We start from the raw sequence: 19,990 nt of genomic DNA, 5'->3' as shown, positions 1-19,990 counted from the left end.
GAGCTACGTTCAGCTTCTCAAGTTCAATACGGCTGTTCTAGACTGAATTGTGGCTGCCTGAGGATGCACTGTGATAATAATAAATGGACTCACCGACTCTTGGCGGCAAAGACTCACAATCTCCCACGACAATTTCAACCCTAACTATTAAGCTTACATAACTCTATTTAACAAAACTCACTACGGGCTAGCGATATGATGCGATGAGTGCCCAGTAATACCTTCCAACGAGGTTGTATCACAACTCAAATCCCGGTTCGAGTTCCCAGTCGTAAAGAAACCTAACGTCAACACGATCACCCAAGAGGGCGGCGGCTACCCCGACTCTCACATCCTCATCTGGCACCAGATCGATAAAGTTGTTGTCAAAGACCAAGCTCTTACCATCACAGCCAGATGCACTCAACACAACTCCTTTGGCTGGTGCATTAGATCTCACAATAACCGCTGATCCATCATCAACTATTTCTGTAGTGACTTTGAGATCAGAAGACATGTGTACATACTTGAGAGGCTCTGGCCAGCTCACCCATCTGGCTAGTTGTTCTCCAGATGAGACGTCTCGTATGTAAGCAACCAAGACCGTTTCATCTGGGCTCGGAATCTCCAGTCCAGCCAGGAGTTCAGTTGAACGGTTTCCTTTCAGAACATGTTCCTTTGACGCCACCGCGCCCTTCCATTGAACTGACTTTCCACTTTCGATATCAAATGCTTTGACCTCCAGGTTGACTCTCATCTCATGCAAATGACCATTGACTGCCCAAACGTCCACCTTGTGCTTCTTATCAAGATAGCCAGTCGTGATATAAGGCGGCTTCTCTGTGACGACTCGTTCCATTCCAACAACCATCTTATGCAATGCTCGTTTAGTGATGTAGTATGCCGGTTTGGGATTCATGTCTACATCAACGAGTGCCCAACTGATACCAGGCCAGATGTCGTTCAGCTGCCAGACCAAGACACCACCACAGTTCTCTTCCCCACGTCCTCGGAACTCACGTCGCCAACAGTTATAAGCATACGCCATAGCTTCGGCCTGAAGGAACTGCGTGCAGTACACAAAGTCTTTGAGTGGATTCATGCGGAAGCGATAGTTCTCGCCCATGTACATTGGGTACCGTCTTTGATGACCAGGGCCTTTATCGTGGACGTCAAAAGTCCTCGACTGGGAATGACGCTCTTTGGGAGAGGTGATGGCTCGGTGAAGAGTCTGAAGACTGGGAGCTGACTCGAAGCCGAATTCTGAGATGAAGCGAGACATGTAAGCTTTGTAGTCCTGGTAAGGTGACATCTTTCCATGCCAGACATCCCAGCAATGCGTGTCCCCAACCGTTGTGTCGTTGGAGAAGCTTCCGCCGTAAGGAGAGCTGATCCAGTACGGGACATCGGTGCCTGATGCTTTGATGACGGAAGGCAGAGTGCGTTCGTAGATCTCGCGTGCTGGAAATGTGGTCTTGTCCCATGGACCGGTAGTGTCACTGTAGTCAACATCCCAGCACCGATCTCCGTCGGCACACATGTAATCCTCATTGTTTCCGCACCACAAGACAAGAGAGGGATGGTGACCAACACGCTGCACTTGTTGCTCCGCTTCGATCTTCACATTGGCAACGAAGTCTGGGGAAGCTGGGTAATTGCCGCATGCGTATAAGAAGTCTTGCCAGACCATGATGCCTTCACGGTCACATAGGTCATAGAAGTCGTCGCTCTCAACAATTCCGCCGCCCCAGACGCGAATAATGGACTGGTTCCCTGCTTTGGCAAGAGTGATCCATTTCTCGTAGGTACTCTTTGACACTCGCGGTAGCATGAAGTCCGCAGGGATCCAACATGAGCCTCCGCTGAAGAGACGGACGTTGTTGACCTCAAAGATGAATGAAGTGCCCGGTTGGTCTTTGAGTGGGTGTTGTAGTAGACGCAATCTTCTGATACCCAACTTTCTGCTCACAGTATGATTGGGGATGCTGACTTGAAGCAGATAGAGGTTCTGTTCTCCATACAAAAATGGGTACCATAGCTTTGGTTTGTTGAGTTTGACAGTAAAGGACAGAGCGCCTTTAGTCGACTTCGACGCTTTATCATCAACCACAATGGCCCCTGTTTGAACGTCCAGTAATTGAACCCGAACCTCATTGATACTCTCATGGCCCTCCAGTTGCGCTTCGACTTTGATGTCTACAGAACAGAGATCTGGGGCAACATCCTGGGTGACCCTGAGATCACAAATGCGCGACTTATAGACCTCCAGGTATATGGGCTTCCAGGGACCGCAAGTGTTGACGGCCGGTCCCCAGTCCCAACCCCAATGATACTGAGCCTTCCTGACAAAGAGCCTCTCAGACCCGCCAAAATTGACGCCTCTTCCAACCTTGAGCGTCTTGTATCCGATACGCTCACGTTCAGAGCGACCATACGCTGGAGCAGCTCTGAACCTGAGTTCAAGAACAGAAGGTTTCTCTCTACCTCGCAGCATTTTGGTGACATCGATACGATGGGACCTATGCATATTGTTACTGAACAAGATATGCGAATTGTTCAGATAGACGTCCACGACTGTGTCAAGGCCCTCGAACACAAGCTCTGCCTTGTCCGACGATTTCAGATCCAGTGGAGAAATCTCCTCTGTACGGTATGTCCAGTCGGCATCATTGACCCAAAGACACTTCAGTTCGTTGATGTCGATATAGGGATCAGGGATCAATTCGTGATGCAAAAGATCAATGTGAGCGACAGTTGGAAACTGGGCGACAGGGAGAAAGGAGGAAGCAGCGCTATCGTTGAGAGAACTGGCTTGCTTGAACTTCCAACCTTTATTCAAGTGGATTTGACGCAACATAATCGCAGGGAGAGAAAGGATATTCGGTGAGAATAGGGAATGAAGTGTCTCCTCTGAAGAACATCGGACAGTCGATGCGGGGAACCTTCAACTTATGTTCTGAATATGGGGGTTACACCGCAAGTGGATTAAGCAACCAGTCGGCGATTTATCCGTGAGAGCATGATTGATGATCAGACGTACGCAGTCTTACATTGGTAGGTAATGTACCCAGATCTCCACCAACAGCTCACTACAGCGGTAATATGTAGATCCGCGCTAGCTGCAGTGCAACAAATAACCCCCAATTGTCGAGGGTTGCGGGCCTCAATTGTACATAGTTATTGAATTAGGTACTGATAGTTATTTAACTTGAATTGATAAGCTAAAGGATAACGTAATCGAAATGAAATATGACTCAAGCCCGGTCACAGTTACAGATATTCCTGAGCCTTCATCTTTTCCTTCTCAGTGTTAATAGACAATGCCTTAGTATCACTCGATGCTTCGATAGCAACTTCATCATCAAAGAGAGCTGAGATCTCCTCCAGGGTCATTCCCTTGGTCTCCGGGAAGAACAGGGCGAAGATGATGGCACAAACAATTGTAAATGCCATCATGATCAGATAAAATCTCCAGCCAATGGTTTCGAAAGCAGTTGGTGCAGCTTCGAGAAGAGTAAGAGAGCCAACGAAGAGACCGGCACAAGATATCGCAAACCCTTTTCCTCGAAGATGGGTCGGCCAGATCTCAGAGCCATAGACATAAGTCGAGGCATCCATGCAGGTGGCATAGAAGGTGAGGTGCAGATATAAGAAGAAGACACCAGCCGAATTACCAGCTTTATTTGTCGTGCCTCCATACACAGCGACCATGATGCTTACACCAAGAAGCGAAATAGCACAACCAATGAGACCCGTGACCATCAACCATTTTCTTCCGACGTAGTCAAGGAGGACGGCATTGATGGCATTGCAAACAAGTCCTTCGGTCAGCCATCCAGCCGAGAGCGCGAGACTAGCAGAAGCACCATGTCCGAGAGCTGCATACAATGAAGGTCCATAGTTGTTGATGACAGTAGTTCCCGTAAGCTGGCCTGCAAGAAGAGTGGTGAAACCAATCAAGGCCCTCTTCCGGTAATGCGGCACGGTAAAGAGCGAAGCCCAAGACGATGGCAAATGACGTTCAAGCTCTACCTGAGCACGGATCTGGGCAAATTCGGCCTTGGCCGCATGGCTATCGGGATCACTTGGATCTCTGTAGATGCGCTGCAGAACAGCCTCGGCTTTTTCATGCTGATCGTTGTCGATAAGCCATCGGGGAGACTCAGGAATGAAATAGACACCACATGCTAGAATGAGCGGAGGCAAGCACTGAATGGCCAGAGGAGGACGCCACTGAGCTCCATCTGCATTGACGAAGTAAAACCCGAGTCCAACCCAAGCCGAAGATGAGTAACCCACTAAGATAGAAACACCGTGAAGACCAACGAGGAGACCACGAGCATGAGGAGGCGCAACCTCACTCTGCCATAAAGGCACAAGCATGACGAGTCCACCGATAGCCAGACCCGTCAGGAATCGTGACACAAGATACATGGCCAAGTGGACAGATCCAGCTTGGAGACCACCGCCGATGATAGCGAGTACACTAGCCAAAAACATGGCCTTGCATCGACCAAACTTGTCAGCGACAGCTCCAAAGCTCAAGGTGCCGATGAGGCCACCGCCCTGGAAGAGGCCGTTGATTGCGCCAATAAGAGCAGCTGCATTGCTGGCGGTGTCGAGACCGAAGTAATGGAGGAAGGATGGTTGGCCGAGGGTTGAGCCTATGATGGCGGAACAGTATCCGTAGGTGATGCTCCCAAATGTTGCAAATGCGATGATCTGTTGACATGTTGATTAGATGGGATCCAATGATATAGCGAAGTAGTACGTACGAGAATATTATAACCACTAAGTGGTTTGCCGCGAAACTTTATAAGTGCCATGCTGTAGTATCACAAGTTGGTTGCTGCAAAAGGTGATGATGGGCAGGACAGTTATTCTACAATTATCTGGACCTCATCGGCGCATTGTAAGGTTCAAATACTCCTACCATCGCCATGGCTTGTCTCATGCACCCTTAGCTAGGCAATACGGTGGTTCACTGAAGGAGGCTATCTAAGTTGCTCGTGGTGCTATTCCATAAGTAGTCAGGGCCAGATAACAGCGCTGGATAATGCTTAACCGGATAGCGAGGGCCAATCAGCTTCCAAGTCTTTTAACAAGTGCCGCTTGAGATGGACTCCGCTCTTGGTTACGCTAACATGCGGGGATGAAGCTTATCATGGGGTCGCCCTTGTTGATGTGAAGACATGCTGGGTAATGCTTAACCAGCATAACTCCTTGGCTATTAGATGCTTATCTAAGACACTGGTAAGGGACGGCTCGGCAGTAGACTATTGACTGCATCTATACAGCTATTGGCATATTTTGTGCATAGCTAATGGCTGCACGGCTGTACCCGGCTGAATTTAGCCTTGCCTCTCTTCACTCTTACCCGGAAGCTGCCAATGACGGTCTTTGTCGAGGATCACCTGCATTACTTGTCTATGATATTCACAATGACTGAACATCTCTCCTGGCCCTATTGACCATAGTCCTTTAAAAACAGCCTGCGTAATTCCGGATTCAAAGTTTTTGTATAGTCGTCCTGGCCTTCAATTCTTAGCGTACAACTGACATTGTTAGCTTGGAGAAGCGTGAAGCCAGATAAGAGAAACGGGAAAGTACATCACGTGTAACACATAACCCCGCTCCAATGTCTATCGTTCGTTCAGCAATCTGCCCATTCCTACCAATATCGGTACCATGAGATCTCAGGTGACGGTCTCTGGAAAGCCGAGGCAGCGGTCAGCTTTAGCCTGCAGTACATGTCGCACAAAGCGGGTCAAGGTAGGCCTAACTCTTAACTGGCAGACAAGATGTCTATGACGCTAAAAATGGATGTAGTGTGATGGCCAACGGCCCTCCTGCTCAACGTGTAATACAGCTGGTGAGGTCTGTGAATACACGACCCAGGACAGTAATAGAAAGTAAACAATTCTGACCATTGATGATGAACTCTGAAAGAAGAAGTAATAAGCGTCTAACTATTATCACAGGCCCCCAAGCAAGCGTTATGTCGAGGCGCTCCAAGAAAGGATCAGAACATTGGAAGCACAAATCGAGCGATTCCAAAATACCACAGGAACTCAGGAGAGAGGCCCATCGAGCTCCATTGAAGATAATTACAGTACTTCAGAGGGCGACTCTATCCCTGACGATTCGAGCTACAGATCTCCAATTAAGGATATAAGCGACCGACTTGGAGCCCTCAACATTGGCGAAGACGGCCAAATCCATTACTTTGGCTCTAGGAGTAATTTCTCGCTCCTGAAAAACAGCCCTGTAGCAAGTTCAACAGTATCATCGCACGAGCTGCAGAAACAGGCGGCAGATACCCTTGACCAGCTGAATCTTCGCGTCGAAGTATCAGACGAGCTGAGGAATCATCTCCTAGACCTCTTTTGGAGTTGGCAGAATACATGGCAGTACCTCGTCGTCAAGGAATTGTTCCTTGAAGATCTCTACATCACTCACTCTGGCCGATATGCTTCACCTCTATTACTATCTGCAGTATTGGCACTTGCGGCTCGGTACTCAGATCGAATTGAACTACGCACCGACCCCCTTGACCAGAATACGGCCGGGAACGCGTTAGCTGAACAGGCCAAGATGATCCTATTTTATGAGAGCCAAGCGCCGAAAGTGACGACAGTCCAGGCAACAGCATTGCTTGGGCTACGAGAGATAGCCACCGATAAAGAGGCTCTTGGATGGATGTACTGCGGTATGTGATAAGATACCTGGAAGTCGGAGATACTAACAATGACATGCAGGCATGGCAGCGAGAATGGCCTTCAACCTCGGACTACATCTTGACCGAAGCCACTGGGTCGATACAGGACACATCACCAAAGACGAAGCTGAAGTTGGTACTATTGTTTGGTGGGGATGCTATGTTTTAGATAAGTGAGATCTCTTTTTGTCCTCTACTGCATGAGGTCTACAGCTAACATGGCCATTGAGGTTATTCAACATCGGGCTTGGTCGACCATCCACTATCCAAGAACACGAAATATCGGCCAAGTTGCCTTCTATGGAACATGGTGCAGAGTACGAATCCTGGCATTCCGAGTCTCCCATAGGCGAACCTATCGTCTTTCCACGGAGTCATCAAGTCTCGAATGTCCGTTCGACGGTTCAGCTGTTTAGGGTCACATCATCAGCCTTGGATGAGATGTAAGTCCCCCTCTTGCTCGAGTTCTCTAGATACTAAGACCACCAAGATACAGACCCGGCAGCCAACATGCCAAGTCCCGAATCATGGAACTCGTCACCAAGACACATGTGAATATCATCGAGTTTCAGATAAACCTTCCGAGCTGTCTTCGTCTTTCGCCATCGCCACTGGCACCTACGCTACCTCACATCTACTTGCTTCAGTATGTACTCAATTTGAATTTGATACGGTTCAAGCACTAACACTATCAAAGCCTTCAGATTCATGTTGCCATAATCCTACTCCATCGGCCTTTTGTTGGAGTGCAGCGAAAGACGTTAGACCCTGGCAGCTTTCATCCCAGCACTGGGTCAAGTCACCTCAAAGAGTGCAGTCAATCCTCACATTCCATCTCCAACATTTTCAGGCTTTACAGCAAACATTACACTTTAGTGAGTAGCCCTTCGACTCTTTCAAACTTGATAATACTCTCATGCTAATGAACCTCAGCGACGAATACCAATCTCAGCCATTCACTGCGCTTTCACCGCATCAATCATTCTTCTCCTTGAAACAACATCCACAGATTCCAAGGACCGTGATCGTGCTATGGCTTCTCTCAAAGTGCTGGCTGAAGCGCTCACTGACATGAGTGCTGCTTGGGCCTGGAGCCAGCGTGCATTGCTTGCAGTTCGCCAACTGGCCCGGGAATGGGCGGTCAGTGAGGATGCATTCAGTGCACTTGGGATCCGTAAAGGAGAAGACAGCCAGGCCACTGGGAATGCTATCATTGGTACAACACAAGCACTTGATGATAATGAAGCTAGCAGCTCGCTTTGGGTAGCAGAAGGCCCCCATTGCTTTGACATGGATATTCCGTTTATGACGAGCGACGGTCTGGACTATCAGGGATGGATTGGCACACTGTTTACAGAACCGGGATATCCGGGCGATGCTGCTTGAGCAAAGTGATTAAGCTAGAAGATGAACAACCCGGTCTATCGACCATTCAAAGCAACGCGTGCCGATGTCAGCCGATGCTACTAATAATTGCAGTCCAGTCCACTTGGTCAGTTTCTTATCTCTTCAATCAATAATGCCGTGTTTCTGGTACTGTTAAGATAGCCAAAATGAATATACGTAGTGTCTCTCAGGGCTGTTCCCTGAGATCAAGTTCAGTGAGGGGATTGGGTGGATAATGCTTAGCCGGGTCTAGATCAGCAGTGTTTGTAGGCCCTGTACTCACTAAAGCCTCCCAATCTGCGGGGTAACGCTAGGCTCTTTAGCAACGTGGAACCCTGTTACGGATAATGCCTACCCGAGAAAATGGGCGATACGGAGGATGTACTATGAGATCAGATGTTAGTTTATGTGAAGGTAAACAGTATTGGGATAATAAGTATATAAATACACATCCTATGTATTCCACCATTGATGAATCCAAAGTACTATCTCAACCGAGATTCATCTGCCTGTTATTTTTCCTATTCCTATCAAAATGTCAATTCGTCAATGGAAGGCCGCCATCTGCCAGGCTGAACCATGCTGGTTCGACAAAGTCGCCGGTGTCAAAAAGACAATCCGTCTCATCAACGAGGCCAGCCAGAACGGAGCCTCTCTCATAGCCTTCTCCGAGGTCTGGCTGCCAGGCTATCCCAATTTCCTATGGTCGGGAACATACAGAGAGAACATGCCCTTGGTGCAGAAGTATATGCAAAACAGTATATCTGCCTATGGCGACGAGATGCTTGAGATCCGTCAAGCTACCGCAGCAGCCAACATCTACGTATGCTTTGGTTTCAGTGAGCGGGTTGGGGCTTCCTTGTATCTCGCTCAGGTCCTCATTGGTCCTGATGGTAACATTCTTCTTCATCGGCGCAAGACAAAACCTACGCACGTTGAGAGAACTATTTTTGGAGACTCCACGGGCGATTCTCTTACTACCGTGGTGGACACTCCCTTGGGAAAGATTGGCATGCTGAACTGTTGGGGTACGTTCTCAACCTTGACGTATGAGGCTGACGGTTCGCTAACAATTAGATGATAGAACACCTTCAGCCACTCCTCAAATATCACACCTACTGTCAAGGCGAACAAGTTCATATCGCTGCCTGGCCGTTCAACGCAAAGTGGACCGAATCAGCTGTTGAACCCTACTCAGTGTTCTCAGAGGCCAACGAGGTTACAGCCAGTCGCATGTATGCCCTAGAGGGCTCTGTATACGTCCTCGTAACAAACCAGCCACTGTCTGCCGAAGGCGCAAAGCTTAACAGTCAGGGTCAAGGGAACGCAGACAAGGACGGGTTCATGCTTGCTGGTGGTGGTGGTGCCGCAGCTGTTTTTGGTCCAGATGGCCGACAGCTGACTGAACCTACTGATCCGCTGTTTGATGGTCTCATCTACTGCGATATTGACTTGGATAAGATTGACTACGCGAAGACCTTGACTGATTGCGTGGGTCACTACTCACGCCCTGACCTGCTGCGACTTGTCGTTGATGATCAACCCAAGAACTATGTTGTGCGCGTATCTGATGGACCGACCAACACTCCTTATCACACTGGCACCAGCGGTGAGACGTTACTTTCAGCTCATAAGAAGCTGGATGAGCTTCTTGCTAAGAAAGCCAAGAAGGAGGCGACAAGCTGATGGGGTGAATATTGAAATATTTCGCAACTGGGAAGGGCGAATGAAGAGACACACGGGACTTCGAAAGAGCTTGGATATGAATGAGTTTTCTTGCATGATACACAAAGTCTCCTTGAGCGACCAATCGTTGGGATATAAATAAGATGTGTAGTCAATTTAATTCGTAAACCGATCAAGCATATCTGTTCCCGTCACGTCGCCCAACCTCAAGCTCTCAGCTGCCAAACCAAGCTCAACCTCAATGGGCACATGGCAATGGCCGACTCTCTATTCATCCTCCGGCTTAAGCGCAAGAACCAGAACAGCAGTCACATCCTTCTCCAAGCAGCTTCCGTCCATCACAACGAACGCGTGAGGGTAGCTGGGCAAGTTTTTGCGTGATGACGTTTCAAAGACGTCATGCAGATGGCCAACAAATCGTTCAAAGCAATTGTTGGAATCTGTCAGCTGTCCATCGTGGCTCTCAGCTTTGAAGATATCTGGCTTCTCGAGTCTTCCGTTTGGCCAGTTCAAGATCTTCTTTGCATAAGTCTCGGTTGCGAAGTCGCAGGCTTGTTGGACGTCTTGGTAAGTGACGTCATGTAATCCATACACCAAGACAATGCTGTTCTCAAGAACATAATGGCTGCCTTCCTCAAACATGACACTGGCTTCATGAGAGGTTTCATAAGGCATTGTTGGTACAAGTCTCGGCTCGGTATGGAGGAAGAGTTTTCGAAGAAAGAGAAGAGGAAGGTGATAAGAAATGTGAACATAGTTATACAACGAGAGATATCTATTTAAGCATGATAGCGCTAACATGGTTCTGACAATTTCGACACAAGCCGCCTCAAAACTCCAAGCACATGAAATCACTACAAGACTAATCAAAGCCACGGGCCTTCTCTGCTCATTTTCGCGAACAAAACTAGGATATCAGTTAGATCATCTCATGTTGCAAAGAGGATTGACATCGTCGCTCAACAGCTTCCATATGACTTACCCCTCTTGTTCCTGTCTACCTCCTTTAGCGCTCCCAAGGCCCCTTTCATTGAATCCTCTGCTGCAGTGATGTGCCCCCGGATAGCGTCTCTGTTTTGATAGGCGAATGGGTAGTGCTGTAGGTAGTCCAGTCGTTGCTCGGCAGTACTAGAATACCCATCTCGTCAGTTCCTAATACAGTATGATCATGTTGGTTCAAGGTTGTCCTTACTTGATTGTCGCCTGGATCCATTTCTCTTGCAACTCATATATCTCCATCTGGGCTTCAGGGGGCGCATGGAGGAACCTGTTGTTATACTGAGCCATTCTCTGATCAACAGCGTTCTTGCAATCGGTAGCGTGATTCGCCGCCTGTTTGTACACCTCATAAAGCACAATCATAGACGGGGAGTTCATTGCCTGCTCATACTCTTCATTAACGATCTTCTTCTGTTTATGGGAGAGCCGCTTCCTGAGAGCAATCAGGTATTCAATACGGGCACCCATATCTTTGATCTCGAATCTGAACGACATCAAGCCGTTGACAAGTGCTTCTTGAGACTCAACAGACATGATGGACGGTTCGTACTGAATATTCGTTTGTGCCTGTGGCAAGTAGCTGGCCTGGCTGGAGCTAGCACGGCTGGAGCTAGCACGGCTGGAGCTAGCACGACTGGAAATAGCCTGGCTGGAAATAGGCCGGTTGGAGGGAGTCTGGGTAGAGACAGGCTGACTTGATATACCCTGTCTGGAGGTTGCCCGACTGGAGCTGCCATCAGAGCGGATTGAGGAGGATGCTCGAGCCTCTAGGTGACTAGGAAGACGTGAAACCGGACGAGCAGGAGTTACAGGCCTATAGTTCTGCGTAGGCTACACTGAGTCAGACATAAAATATATCGCCAATCGTATTATAATACTTACCCTTGCCATCTCAAGTTCGTCCGTTTCCCTCCTTGCCATAGGACCTCTGCCGTCTTTGCATCGGCTAGAGAAATATCCTTTGTTGTTGCAAGAGTAGCACATGATGGAGATATCGGTATAAGTACTTTATGGAAAGTAGCAGAGAATAGGTAGATCAAACAAATTGATACAAGATGCAAGTAATGGTAAACAGCCCGCTGATAACTTGACAGGGAATAATGTTTGGAACAATGACAATGAGACTGAATGATGATGTGCTGTTTGGATGGGTTTCTGTTATTCTATGGACTTGGACGAAGTTGGAAGGGCTCTCTTATACTTAGAAAGCTCTGATCGATTCCACCTTCAACATCTGAAGGAACGCCAACATCAAAATCCATTGGCATGTTGGTTGAACACATGGCCGACGGAACTGGTCTCGCGAGTTTCAGGTTCGGTCAAAACCGGCCGATAGGAACGTTGGAAAGAGATATAAAAAAGTTGAATGGCATTATTTTTATTCCTGGACCAACATACCGTTACCTTCGGCGGCATGATCATATGAGCTGCACTTGGAGGGCCGAATTCTTCAACGACGGCGTTTAAACGCGCGTCTCGATCTCGGCCATTTGCACAGCCCCGCCCAGGCCATGAGAACGTGCTCGGCAACACTCCTCAGACCTCGTGCCTCATAGCGGAAAGTGGACAGATCAGCACAGCCTCCTTGATGTGACTCTGGCTAGTCTGGGTGATAAGCGCGTTTCCGGGCGCCAGACGACGCGATTTCATTGGCTAATGAACTTGCCCCGCTCTAGCCGCGCGATATCTCGAACGTTTCTGATGTGTTGTTTTTCTGGCAGTTCTGCCTCCAACATCTTCTAACATCTCACCTCTTTTCAATGATTATCCGGTCATTTGAGTCACAATTAACATACTAGAGCGGGAGAAAACGCTGGGAATCAGAAAACAGGTAAGCAGCCAACCATAACAGCCCCAGTAGCCAACCTCAGACCATATCTACTCATGCTCAATAAGCTTACAGCCTATAGTTCTGCTCAGAATTTCTCTTTTTGTGAGCGTCTCTTATAATGCGGAGGCTAAAACGGCTATGGCAGAGGAAGCGTCCCCAGAAGGAGGAGCAGATGCCGACTCCGATGCCTCTTGCGACGCCCGCTGTCACCGATAGCCCAAAGACTTCCTCTCTTTCCAAATTTGAACAACTTCCATTTGAGATTCGAAACGGAATTTTCCTTGCTATAGACTCCTTATCAGATCTTTCAGCCTTGGTTCATGCGTCTCCCATCTTTCATGAACAGTACCGACTTGACCGAGCGTTTTGGCTATGGCATTGCTTGAAGCTTGAAATGGGCAATGTCTATATTGATGCCTATATTGCCGATCAGTGCAACGCTCGGAAATTTCGTTTCAAACGTACGCGAGAAAAGATCTTGCTCCTCATCGAAGATTACAAGTCACATCGCTCGCTGAGCACAGATATCTTTACCAAACACCCCGATCAGGATCAGATCCTCAGCATCGTCACTTTTCATTCTTCCGTCATCCGTCCCCTCATATATCACTACGTCTCCTGGACTCGCTCAAATATGGAGTCTCTCTCCTCGCCGAAAGAAATCAGCAAAACAGAGGAGAGGCGCATCATCCGTGGCTTATACCGCTTCCAAATATTCAGTAATCTCTTTGGGCCCGCACGGCACAGGGGCTACCGGCATGGAGAGAGTTTACTTGGAGACGAAGAAAGACTTGGTCTCTTTCTCGATGGCTTTGAAGCCTGGGAGGTTGAAGAAATGTTATGCATCAACGTTTTTATGCACGCCAAGTACGACAGGGTATTTCAGGAAGTCCAATGGGACTTGCATCCAGATAACCCGTCATTCGATATCGTAAGGACGGGTCCACATACACCGCCCGGCGCATTCCACCTTGTTGACCATCGTGAGTACCATGGCTGTGCATCTGGAAATGCGTTGTTGACTCTTCCAGTGTCCTCAGAATGGCACAGGACCGGCATAGTCTATAGGGGGCTTTCCGTCCTGTCTTCAGTGTTCAAGGCACAAGACCACCTGGAACTTGTTAAAGTGGTCTCGGAAGAGGTCGTTACGGCCGTGGATGACTTGCTTTTCCGGAGCACTGAAATTTTTTATCAAGAGCAAAGACGCGAGAATCAGCATTCTGACAGGGACCAAGCTCAGGATGATCGTGAGAAGATGATCTTTGGGGGCGATAGTGATGAATCCCCTCCGTTTGCCTGGGTCGTCTTTTGGAAAGAAAGATACAGCAATCTCTTTGGCGATTTCATACCACGGCCTTTGCGTCATTGGGGATATATTATGTGGGACAGGGATCGGTTAACTAACACTAATGCTGTTGCTATACTTGACCAGGAGTGGAAAAGAGTATATACAAGGCCTTATGACAGCGAGGAGCCGGAAGACCCCAGGGATGAGATTTTGGCTTATCACTGATGAGCGGTAGAAGATAATACAGTGACCCGTTCTACTTCCGGTCGTACATCGAAGAAATGGATAGAGGTGTAAATTGCGACTACTTAAATTGACCTGAGTCGCAGAGGATTGAATGAAAAACATATGAAGAGAATTAGTTACTTTTGACAAGATTAGGAACGGGATACCGTTCGGTTCTATTTTCCCAGTACCAGGCCCTACGGCTTACTACTGTGCCAAGCTCCGCCACCTTCTGGACGAAGACTTTAACAGCCTTTGAGATCGGGGATAGCATCAGGTCCGGATCCAAACGCAACCAGTTTTTCACCGCAGTTTGCTGGGGGCGCGAGTGCAACCTGCTTGTTGTCGAGATCGAAGGCTAGATAGGCAGCTTCCAAGAAAGGCTCTGTTCACGTGTCAGCAGGTACTCACAAATCTCCTACGGAAACCAATGTCAACTTACGTCCCAGGACAAGTTGTCCCTTCCAGGTGGTCAAAACACCGACCCAGCAAGTCTTTCCCTTGTCACCGGACTGGTTGGTGATGATCTTGCTGTAAGGAATCTTGATCGTGACGTCGCCGAATTGGAAATCCCAGCTACCAGGCATATTGCGCTTCTCGCAAGGCACGAAGTATGCGTCTTGTCCGTTGTTGACTGCGCCGAGGGTCTTGTAGAGAGGATCGACGAAGGAGTGGCGGAATCGGAGGTACTGGTTGGCGCTGTCAAGGAGGAACACCGAGTCGTTCTTATGGACTTCGTAGCTGGTCACTTCACCGGCCTCGTTCTTTCCATTGGGGACAGTCTGGCTGAGGCCTGTGAGAACGATTGAGGGTCTAAACATCTAAGGTCAGATCACCTTCTTCCTGCGGATCGTGTAAAGCACTTACCCAAATGTGCCGAGCTCATCCTTTACCAACGGCCTCTTTACAAGCTCGCCCTTGAACTTACCCGTGTCAATACCACCAAGAATAATTGAAGCTGTTGTTAATTGAAGGTTAGCGTCGTAATCTGTACGCAGAGCAGCGGACTTACCTGGCTTAGAACCGTGCTCGCGCATGTCAACACTGTAAGTACGGCTGGCAATCTTTTTGTTTGCAACGAGGTTGTCCAAGAAAGAGCTATAGATTTTCCCCGGCGCATATCCATGTTCTACGTTGGGACCAAGCGCAAGACCACCAATTCCGGAGAACTCATCCTTGTAAGGATTGAAAAGACCAAATACTTGCTTGGGAATGCTAACACCGGCAATTTGGACAGTGTCCTTGTGATAGTCCAGATCAAATGTTTGGTTGCTTGGCGGATATGTCGTTGGATCGCCATAAGAGATTGCCGTATGACCCAGAACGGGTGATGAGGTCTTGGATTTGTTGAGCTGATAGTACCCATTCTCGCAGCCATCACATTCCGCGTAAGTCTTGTCCGAGATAAACCCTAGAATTGTTAGTAACAACGACTGCGACTAACAGAAGGCTCATACATGTTGTCGATTTGGCTATGTCTAGATTCAGCTTCATCTTCTGGGCGGGAGTGCCAGCCGCAACCTCAGCAATCCACGAATGAGAGTCATCGGAGCTATCTTCAATCAGAGGCAGAACATGCAGTCCAGGAGCCGATGGGTTCGATCTTCTTGCGTGGCTTCCATGGGTTGCAACAACGCCCGGTGCAGCATCCAGCAGCAGGATGGGTAGCGCTAATAGCCAGTACTGATGGACCATCTTGAGGTAGGTGGTTTGGAAGAGGAGAGGTACGATGACAGATGTGAAATGCAAAAGTTGAAGTAGGAAACATCCTCTCTTATTGTATAATTACTAAGAGTATAAAGTTTATACTATTATTAAATTACTCGTATTGTTAAGATGTCTATAGGTTCTGGAAGCTTATGCCCCCTTCTTAAAGCTTAACAACACATCGGATAAAGCGGCGTCGGCATGCCAGTGGAGTCTTAATTTTAAATACAGGGGTTTACCGAGGGCCATGTGCTGTCATCCTCCCAAGTGCGCCCTGAGAGCAAACCTTAAAACATATGTCATGCTGTGAGGTTATGCGTTTAACCTTCTTAATTCTGGGTAGATTGCAAAAGTCCTTGTCATGGCTCTATGGCTAGTTCGGCAGTGGCTCAGTCGACCCATCCCCTTGACGGTCCTAAGACGTTAGAGGAATAATCACCCCAATTTTCCACCCTTCTTTATTCTCTTATTAGATGGACCGGCACCGGATGCTATTTAAATCCGTTGTCGATCTTGGTTATGCATCTGACACCTTGGGACCGTCAAGGGGATAAATCACCGTCACAGGTAGCAAGGCCCATCACAGCTTCTATCTTTCTGGAACATGAGCTGCTCTTTAAAACACCCTGGTTCGGCATTTAAAGGCGACATTCTAACCAATTTTAACAAAGATCGATAGATACCCTACTATTCAGTAGCCGTGTAGTACTGCATTGGTCCTGCAAATAAATTAGGGTCAAATCTACTGTGAAACTATTATTTATCAAGGGACAAGACGTACTACTGTGCATGATCTTTTGTTGGGCTGTGCTAGAACACGTTAGCTGCTCTAGTGGAGTTCGGCTCATGGCTGTCGGCAGTTAAACATAGTAGATTAAACCCAAAAGAGCGGAGAGCTAGACCAAACCGGGAGCCCCAGCCTCCTCATACGGGAAAAGCAGTACGGATTAAAAAGTATTAATTACACATAATACATTACGACGCAAGTTACCTTTCAAAAAGTACTTCTGGCTATTTAATTATGTAGCTAAAGTAACATTACAGATTCTAATGCTTTCTGGGCCGCGTGAAAGAGAACTTTATAAGTTATATATAGCTAATTGTCTAAACCATTAAGGAAGCTTTGTTTATTCGCCCTTCGACCTCCTTGTAAGACAATGTAAAGACGATAACTAATACTTAAATAAGTAAGGGCCTTTGGCATGACTGGCTACCTAGTATGTATACTAATAACCCCGACCAAGTTTCCCTTGTACATAAGTTTAGTCATGTCGTGCTATATGCCTTTTTACTAGTCGCAATCTAAGTAAGTTTAGTTCATTATTCAAATTTTCTTTTTCTGTCTTAAATATGGTTTAAATTAAATATACCAGCGTCAGGGATCCTGTCTATCTCTATCACTAGCTATAGACCCAACAAGGCCAGCTTGCAGTACTTAGCCACTACCTTTACATACATCATACAGATAGAATGCAGGTCTATGAAATAGAAGTTGAAAGGTGTTTGACACTAGCTATACTTGTCGCCTAGAAGTTCGGCAGACCGAGAACAATATATGGTGGCGATGGTACAGCACAGGAGATATGCTGACGCCACTTTGTCAGTTTAAACCTCCGGAAGGAGATGAAAGGCCAAGCTGACCACTGACCAAAACATGTCCCCTTGAGGCGATTAACGAAACATCCAGTCCAATACGCAAAGTCATGAAGGGGGGTTTTAGTAAAGGGACAGTATCTTGAAGAGAAAACTAAAGTTCTTGTCTATAGGTTAACTCTCTATGGTAAAGTGCAGCGTGGCAACCCTAGGCTAGTCTCAGGTAGCTAATGAGACTCCATTCACGTGGCTGAAGGTGCTCATTCTGGGAATGGCTGCTTCCCGGTATCTACCGAACTCAAAACCCCTTTGGATACCAACTTGTTGATAAGATTGAACAGCACAAAGTCGCATCCCCTCTTAGCAACCATGTTAACAGTAACTGGCATCATCTCCTCCTGGAACGTGACGTTGCTCTGATAAGTAACCTGCCCAATGGTAACCGTGATATCGACGTCCCCAAAGTAGGATGAAATAGTCGACACCGCTTTGGGTCCTCGAGGGTCCACAGGTGATGCGGCCCCGGGGGAGTCATTGAGGTCCTGCTCGCGGAAAGACGGGAGACCGCCTGTGCCGATGTCGTAGAGCAGAATGGACTCGGAGCAGGAGCTGTTGGTCGAGAAGAGAACTTGTTTGTGCCAAAGAGCTGCATCACGAGTACGATTTGCCATGGCAGACTTGTAGCTACTGTCGTCGACCACTGCATTTCGGAAAAATGATCGGTAAGGCTCGTCGATAGGAGGGAAACCAGGGCTATAGTTGGAAATCAGTGGGTCGGCCGTCTCAGTGATCAAGTCGTGGGTCCAAAGCACGGTGAGGTCATCAAGCATGCCCTGTAACGGGCGGTCTAGGGTCTCCTCGATGGTCTGTGTCAAGTTGATCTTGTCGACACTGACACCAACAGCATCCGTCACATCAGTCAGGAACTTCTGCAGGATAGCTTCAGCAGCTGGGTTCTGCATCGGCAGATGATCAACAGGGTACAGAAGGCGTTTGGGAAATGTCTGGGCATCAGGAACTGACAACGCAGGGAGTCCATTGACCGATGTATCTTGATGAAGAGAAGGGTCGTACCAAGCCTTTGCGAACTTGGCCCACGCAACGGGATCGCGTGCAAAGACTCCAGCGGTATCAGTGTTGAACGCGTTGGTAACGATGTTATCCATGGAAATCATTCCCTGAGAAGGTCTGTTGCCGAAAATGCCAGCGACGGCAGCTGGTTCTCTGATAGATTTGCCGGTGTCGGTACCAACAGCAAAGTCAAGCCAGTCGTAGACAGCGATAGAGCAGGCACTTCCAGCAGAGGATGCAGAGCAGGTCAGGAACGTATCGCCGCGGGGATTGCGAGGGTAGAACGCGTCGTTCCAGTCCCAAGGGCTTTGAGGCGAGGCGAACTGGGCTGTTTTCTGCTTTCCGACTACTACTCCGCCCTGATCAATGATGCGCTGGAGAGCTGGGGCTGTTGTATCAGCCTTGGAGTGGAGGGAGGCGTAGGCTAAGCTACCAGCCGTTGTCTGTATGCCCTCAAGATCGTAAATATCCTTGACTCCAAGTCGCTTTCCAGCAAGAGGTCTGTCATCTTCAATGCTGTAAAGTCTCGAGGGGACAGGGATAGTTGGACCGCCCCATTCTGAGTTTGAATAAGGCAAAGTACGATAGCCATCTCCCGCTTCATATGTGCCGACCATGAATGTTCTGTAGGTGTCGACATACAAGCGGAAGACTTTGCTCAAACTGAGGGTACCGCCGTTTGCAAGACCAAACAGAGGGCACGGAGTCAATGTAGAGTTGCCACAGAGACTTGGGCCATCCTCTCCTCCATAGATGACGGTTGCGTCGATGCTACTAAAGTAGCTCACGACAGAAGAGTCAAGATCTCCTTCATCAGCCGCATTGACAAGAACGGTCTGGAGGAAGGTCTCAGAGAAAACATCATCTTGCTCCAGTGAGATCTTGATGATGTTTTCAAGCTCATCACCAGTGGTACTGGAGAGCAGACCGGAGATGTAGGTAACAGGTCCCTGGGCGGGATCTGAGGAGTATGAAACAGAAGAAAGGATATCAGAGGTGATAGCGAGATACTGCAAGTCATCTACTGAGAAGATTTGGTCTTGGCTATCCAAGAGAATTGAAGAGGTAGAACTGTTGGTAGCGGTGAGGGCTACAATGGCCGTTGGCCAAAGCATTGCAAGAGCGTACTTGGGATTCATGATGATGAAGTTGCTTTGGAATGATAATAGAATTTTTGAGCTGCAGACATTCAGTTTAAATAACTATTCTTGCCATCGTCATCTGAATACCATCACTCTTCTCCTTTCTCCGATGTGTTAGTATACCAGCCAATAGCATTCTTTATTCTTTCCTCTTTCCTCTCCTCTCGCTTAGCTATACCCTGCCTCCGCTCATCTCAAATTCACACAACGGAGGAAACCGGTTTTTTCTGCAAGCTCAATGTCTCAAACGTTGTCATCTTTCGCAAGGTTGTACGGAGCATGTTGCCATGTTCTACATAGATAGGGTAGGAAGACATATCCGCCCACGAATAGAATCACAGCATAGAAGAATTAAAGTTTCGACG

The 19,990-nt window shown here is 48.0% G+C and overlaps 8 protein-coding genes across 8 annotated transcripts; 3 read left to right on the top strand and 5 right to left on the bottom strand.

The window, feature by feature from the left end:
- Positions 1-238: 238 nt before the first annotated feature.
- FSUBG_12336 (beta-mannosidase) lies at positions 239-2,836 on the bottom strand (the record flags this gene model as incomplete). Its single annotated transcript, XM_036677113.1, has 1 exon — positions 239-2,836. One exon carries the CDS (start codon positions 2,834-2,836, stop codon positions 239-241), a length of 2,598 nt encoding a protein of 865 aa, XP_036532212.1.
- A 413-nt stretch (positions 2,837-3,249) lies between these two features.
- Positions 3,250-4,805, bottom strand: FSUBG_12335 (sugar transporter; the record flags this gene model as incomplete). Its single annotated transcript, XM_036677112.1, has 2 exons — positions 3,250-4,701; positions 4,755-4,805. 2 exons carry the CDS (start codon positions 4,803-4,805, stop codon positions 3,250-3,252), a joined length of 1,503 nt encoding a protein of 500 aa, XP_036532211.1.
- Positions 4,806-5,812: 1,007 nt separating this feature from the next.
- FSUBG_12334 (nitrogen assimilation transcription factor nit-4) lies at positions 5,813-8,083 on the top strand (the record flags this gene model as incomplete). The annotated part of the gene is made up of 7 exons (XM_036677111.1): positions 5,813-5,856; positions 5,961-6,688; positions 6,738-6,870; positions 6,928-7,140; positions 7,194-7,343; positions 7,395-7,572; positions 7,631-8,083. 7 exons carry the CDS (start codon positions 5,813-5,815, stop codon positions 8,081-8,083), a joined length of 1,899 nt encoding a protein of 632 aa, XP_036532210.1.
- A 535-nt stretch (positions 8,084-8,618) lies between these two features.
- Positions 8,619-9,769, top strand: FSUBG_12333 (cyanide hydratase; the record flags this gene model as incomplete). The annotated part of the gene is made up of 2 exons (XM_036677110.1): positions 8,619-9,111; positions 9,168-9,769. 2 exons carry the CDS (start codon positions 8,619-8,621, stop codon positions 9,767-9,769), a joined length of 1,095 nt encoding a protein of 364 aa, XP_036532209.1.
- A 267-nt stretch (positions 9,770-10,036) lies between these two features.
- On the bottom strand, positions 10,037-11,752 carry FSUBG_12332 (uncharacterized protein; the record flags this gene model as incomplete). The annotated part of the gene is made up of 4 exons (XM_036677109.1): positions 10,037-10,419; positions 10,752-10,897; positions 10,962-11,599; positions 11,651-11,752. The coding sequence occupies 4 exons, from the start codon at positions 11,750-11,752 to the stop codon at positions 10,037-10,039; spliced, it is 1,269 nt and encodes a 422-aa protein (XP_036532208.1).
- A 965-nt stretch (positions 11,753-12,717) lies between these two features.
- Positions 12,718-14,112, top strand: FSUBG_12331 (uncharacterized protein; the record flags this gene model as incomplete). Its single annotated transcript, XM_036677108.1, has 1 exon — positions 12,718-14,112. One exon carries the CDS (start codon positions 12,718-12,720, stop codon positions 14,110-14,112), a length of 1,395 nt encoding a protein of 464 aa, XP_036532207.1.
- A 245-nt stretch (positions 14,113-14,357) lies between these two features.
- On the bottom strand, positions 14,358-15,807 carry FSUBG_12330 (aspartic-type signal peptidase; the record flags this gene model as incomplete). The annotated part of the gene is made up of 5 exons (XM_036677107.1): positions 14,358-14,497; positions 14,555-14,925; positions 14,980-15,070; positions 15,125-15,523; positions 15,570-15,807. 5 exons carry the CDS (start codon positions 15,805-15,807, stop codon positions 14,358-14,360), a joined length of 1,239 nt encoding a protein of 412 aa, XP_036532206.1.
- Positions 15,808-17,672: 1,865 nt separating this feature from the next.
- Positions 17,673-19,622, bottom strand: FSUBG_12329 (indole-3-acetamide hydrolase; the record flags this gene model as incomplete). The annotated part of the gene is made up of 1 exon (XM_036677105.1): positions 17,673-19,622. One exon carries the CDS (start codon positions 19,620-19,622, stop codon positions 17,673-17,675), a length of 1,950 nt encoding a protein of 649 aa, XP_036532205.1.
- Positions 19,623-19,990: the final 368 nt, after the last annotated feature.

This window comes from Fusarium subglutinans, assembly GCF_013396075.1.
Source record: "Fusarium subglutinans strain NRRL 66333 chromosome Unknown NRRL66333_c0000262, whole genome shotgun sequence".
NCBI classification, from domain to species: Eukaryota; Fungi; Ascomycota; class Sordariomycetes; order Hypocreales; family Nectriaceae; genus Fusarium; species Fusarium subglutinans.
The sequence above is the reverse complement of the archived record's forward strand: the minus strand, read 5'-3'. Positions and strand labels throughout refer to the sequence as shown.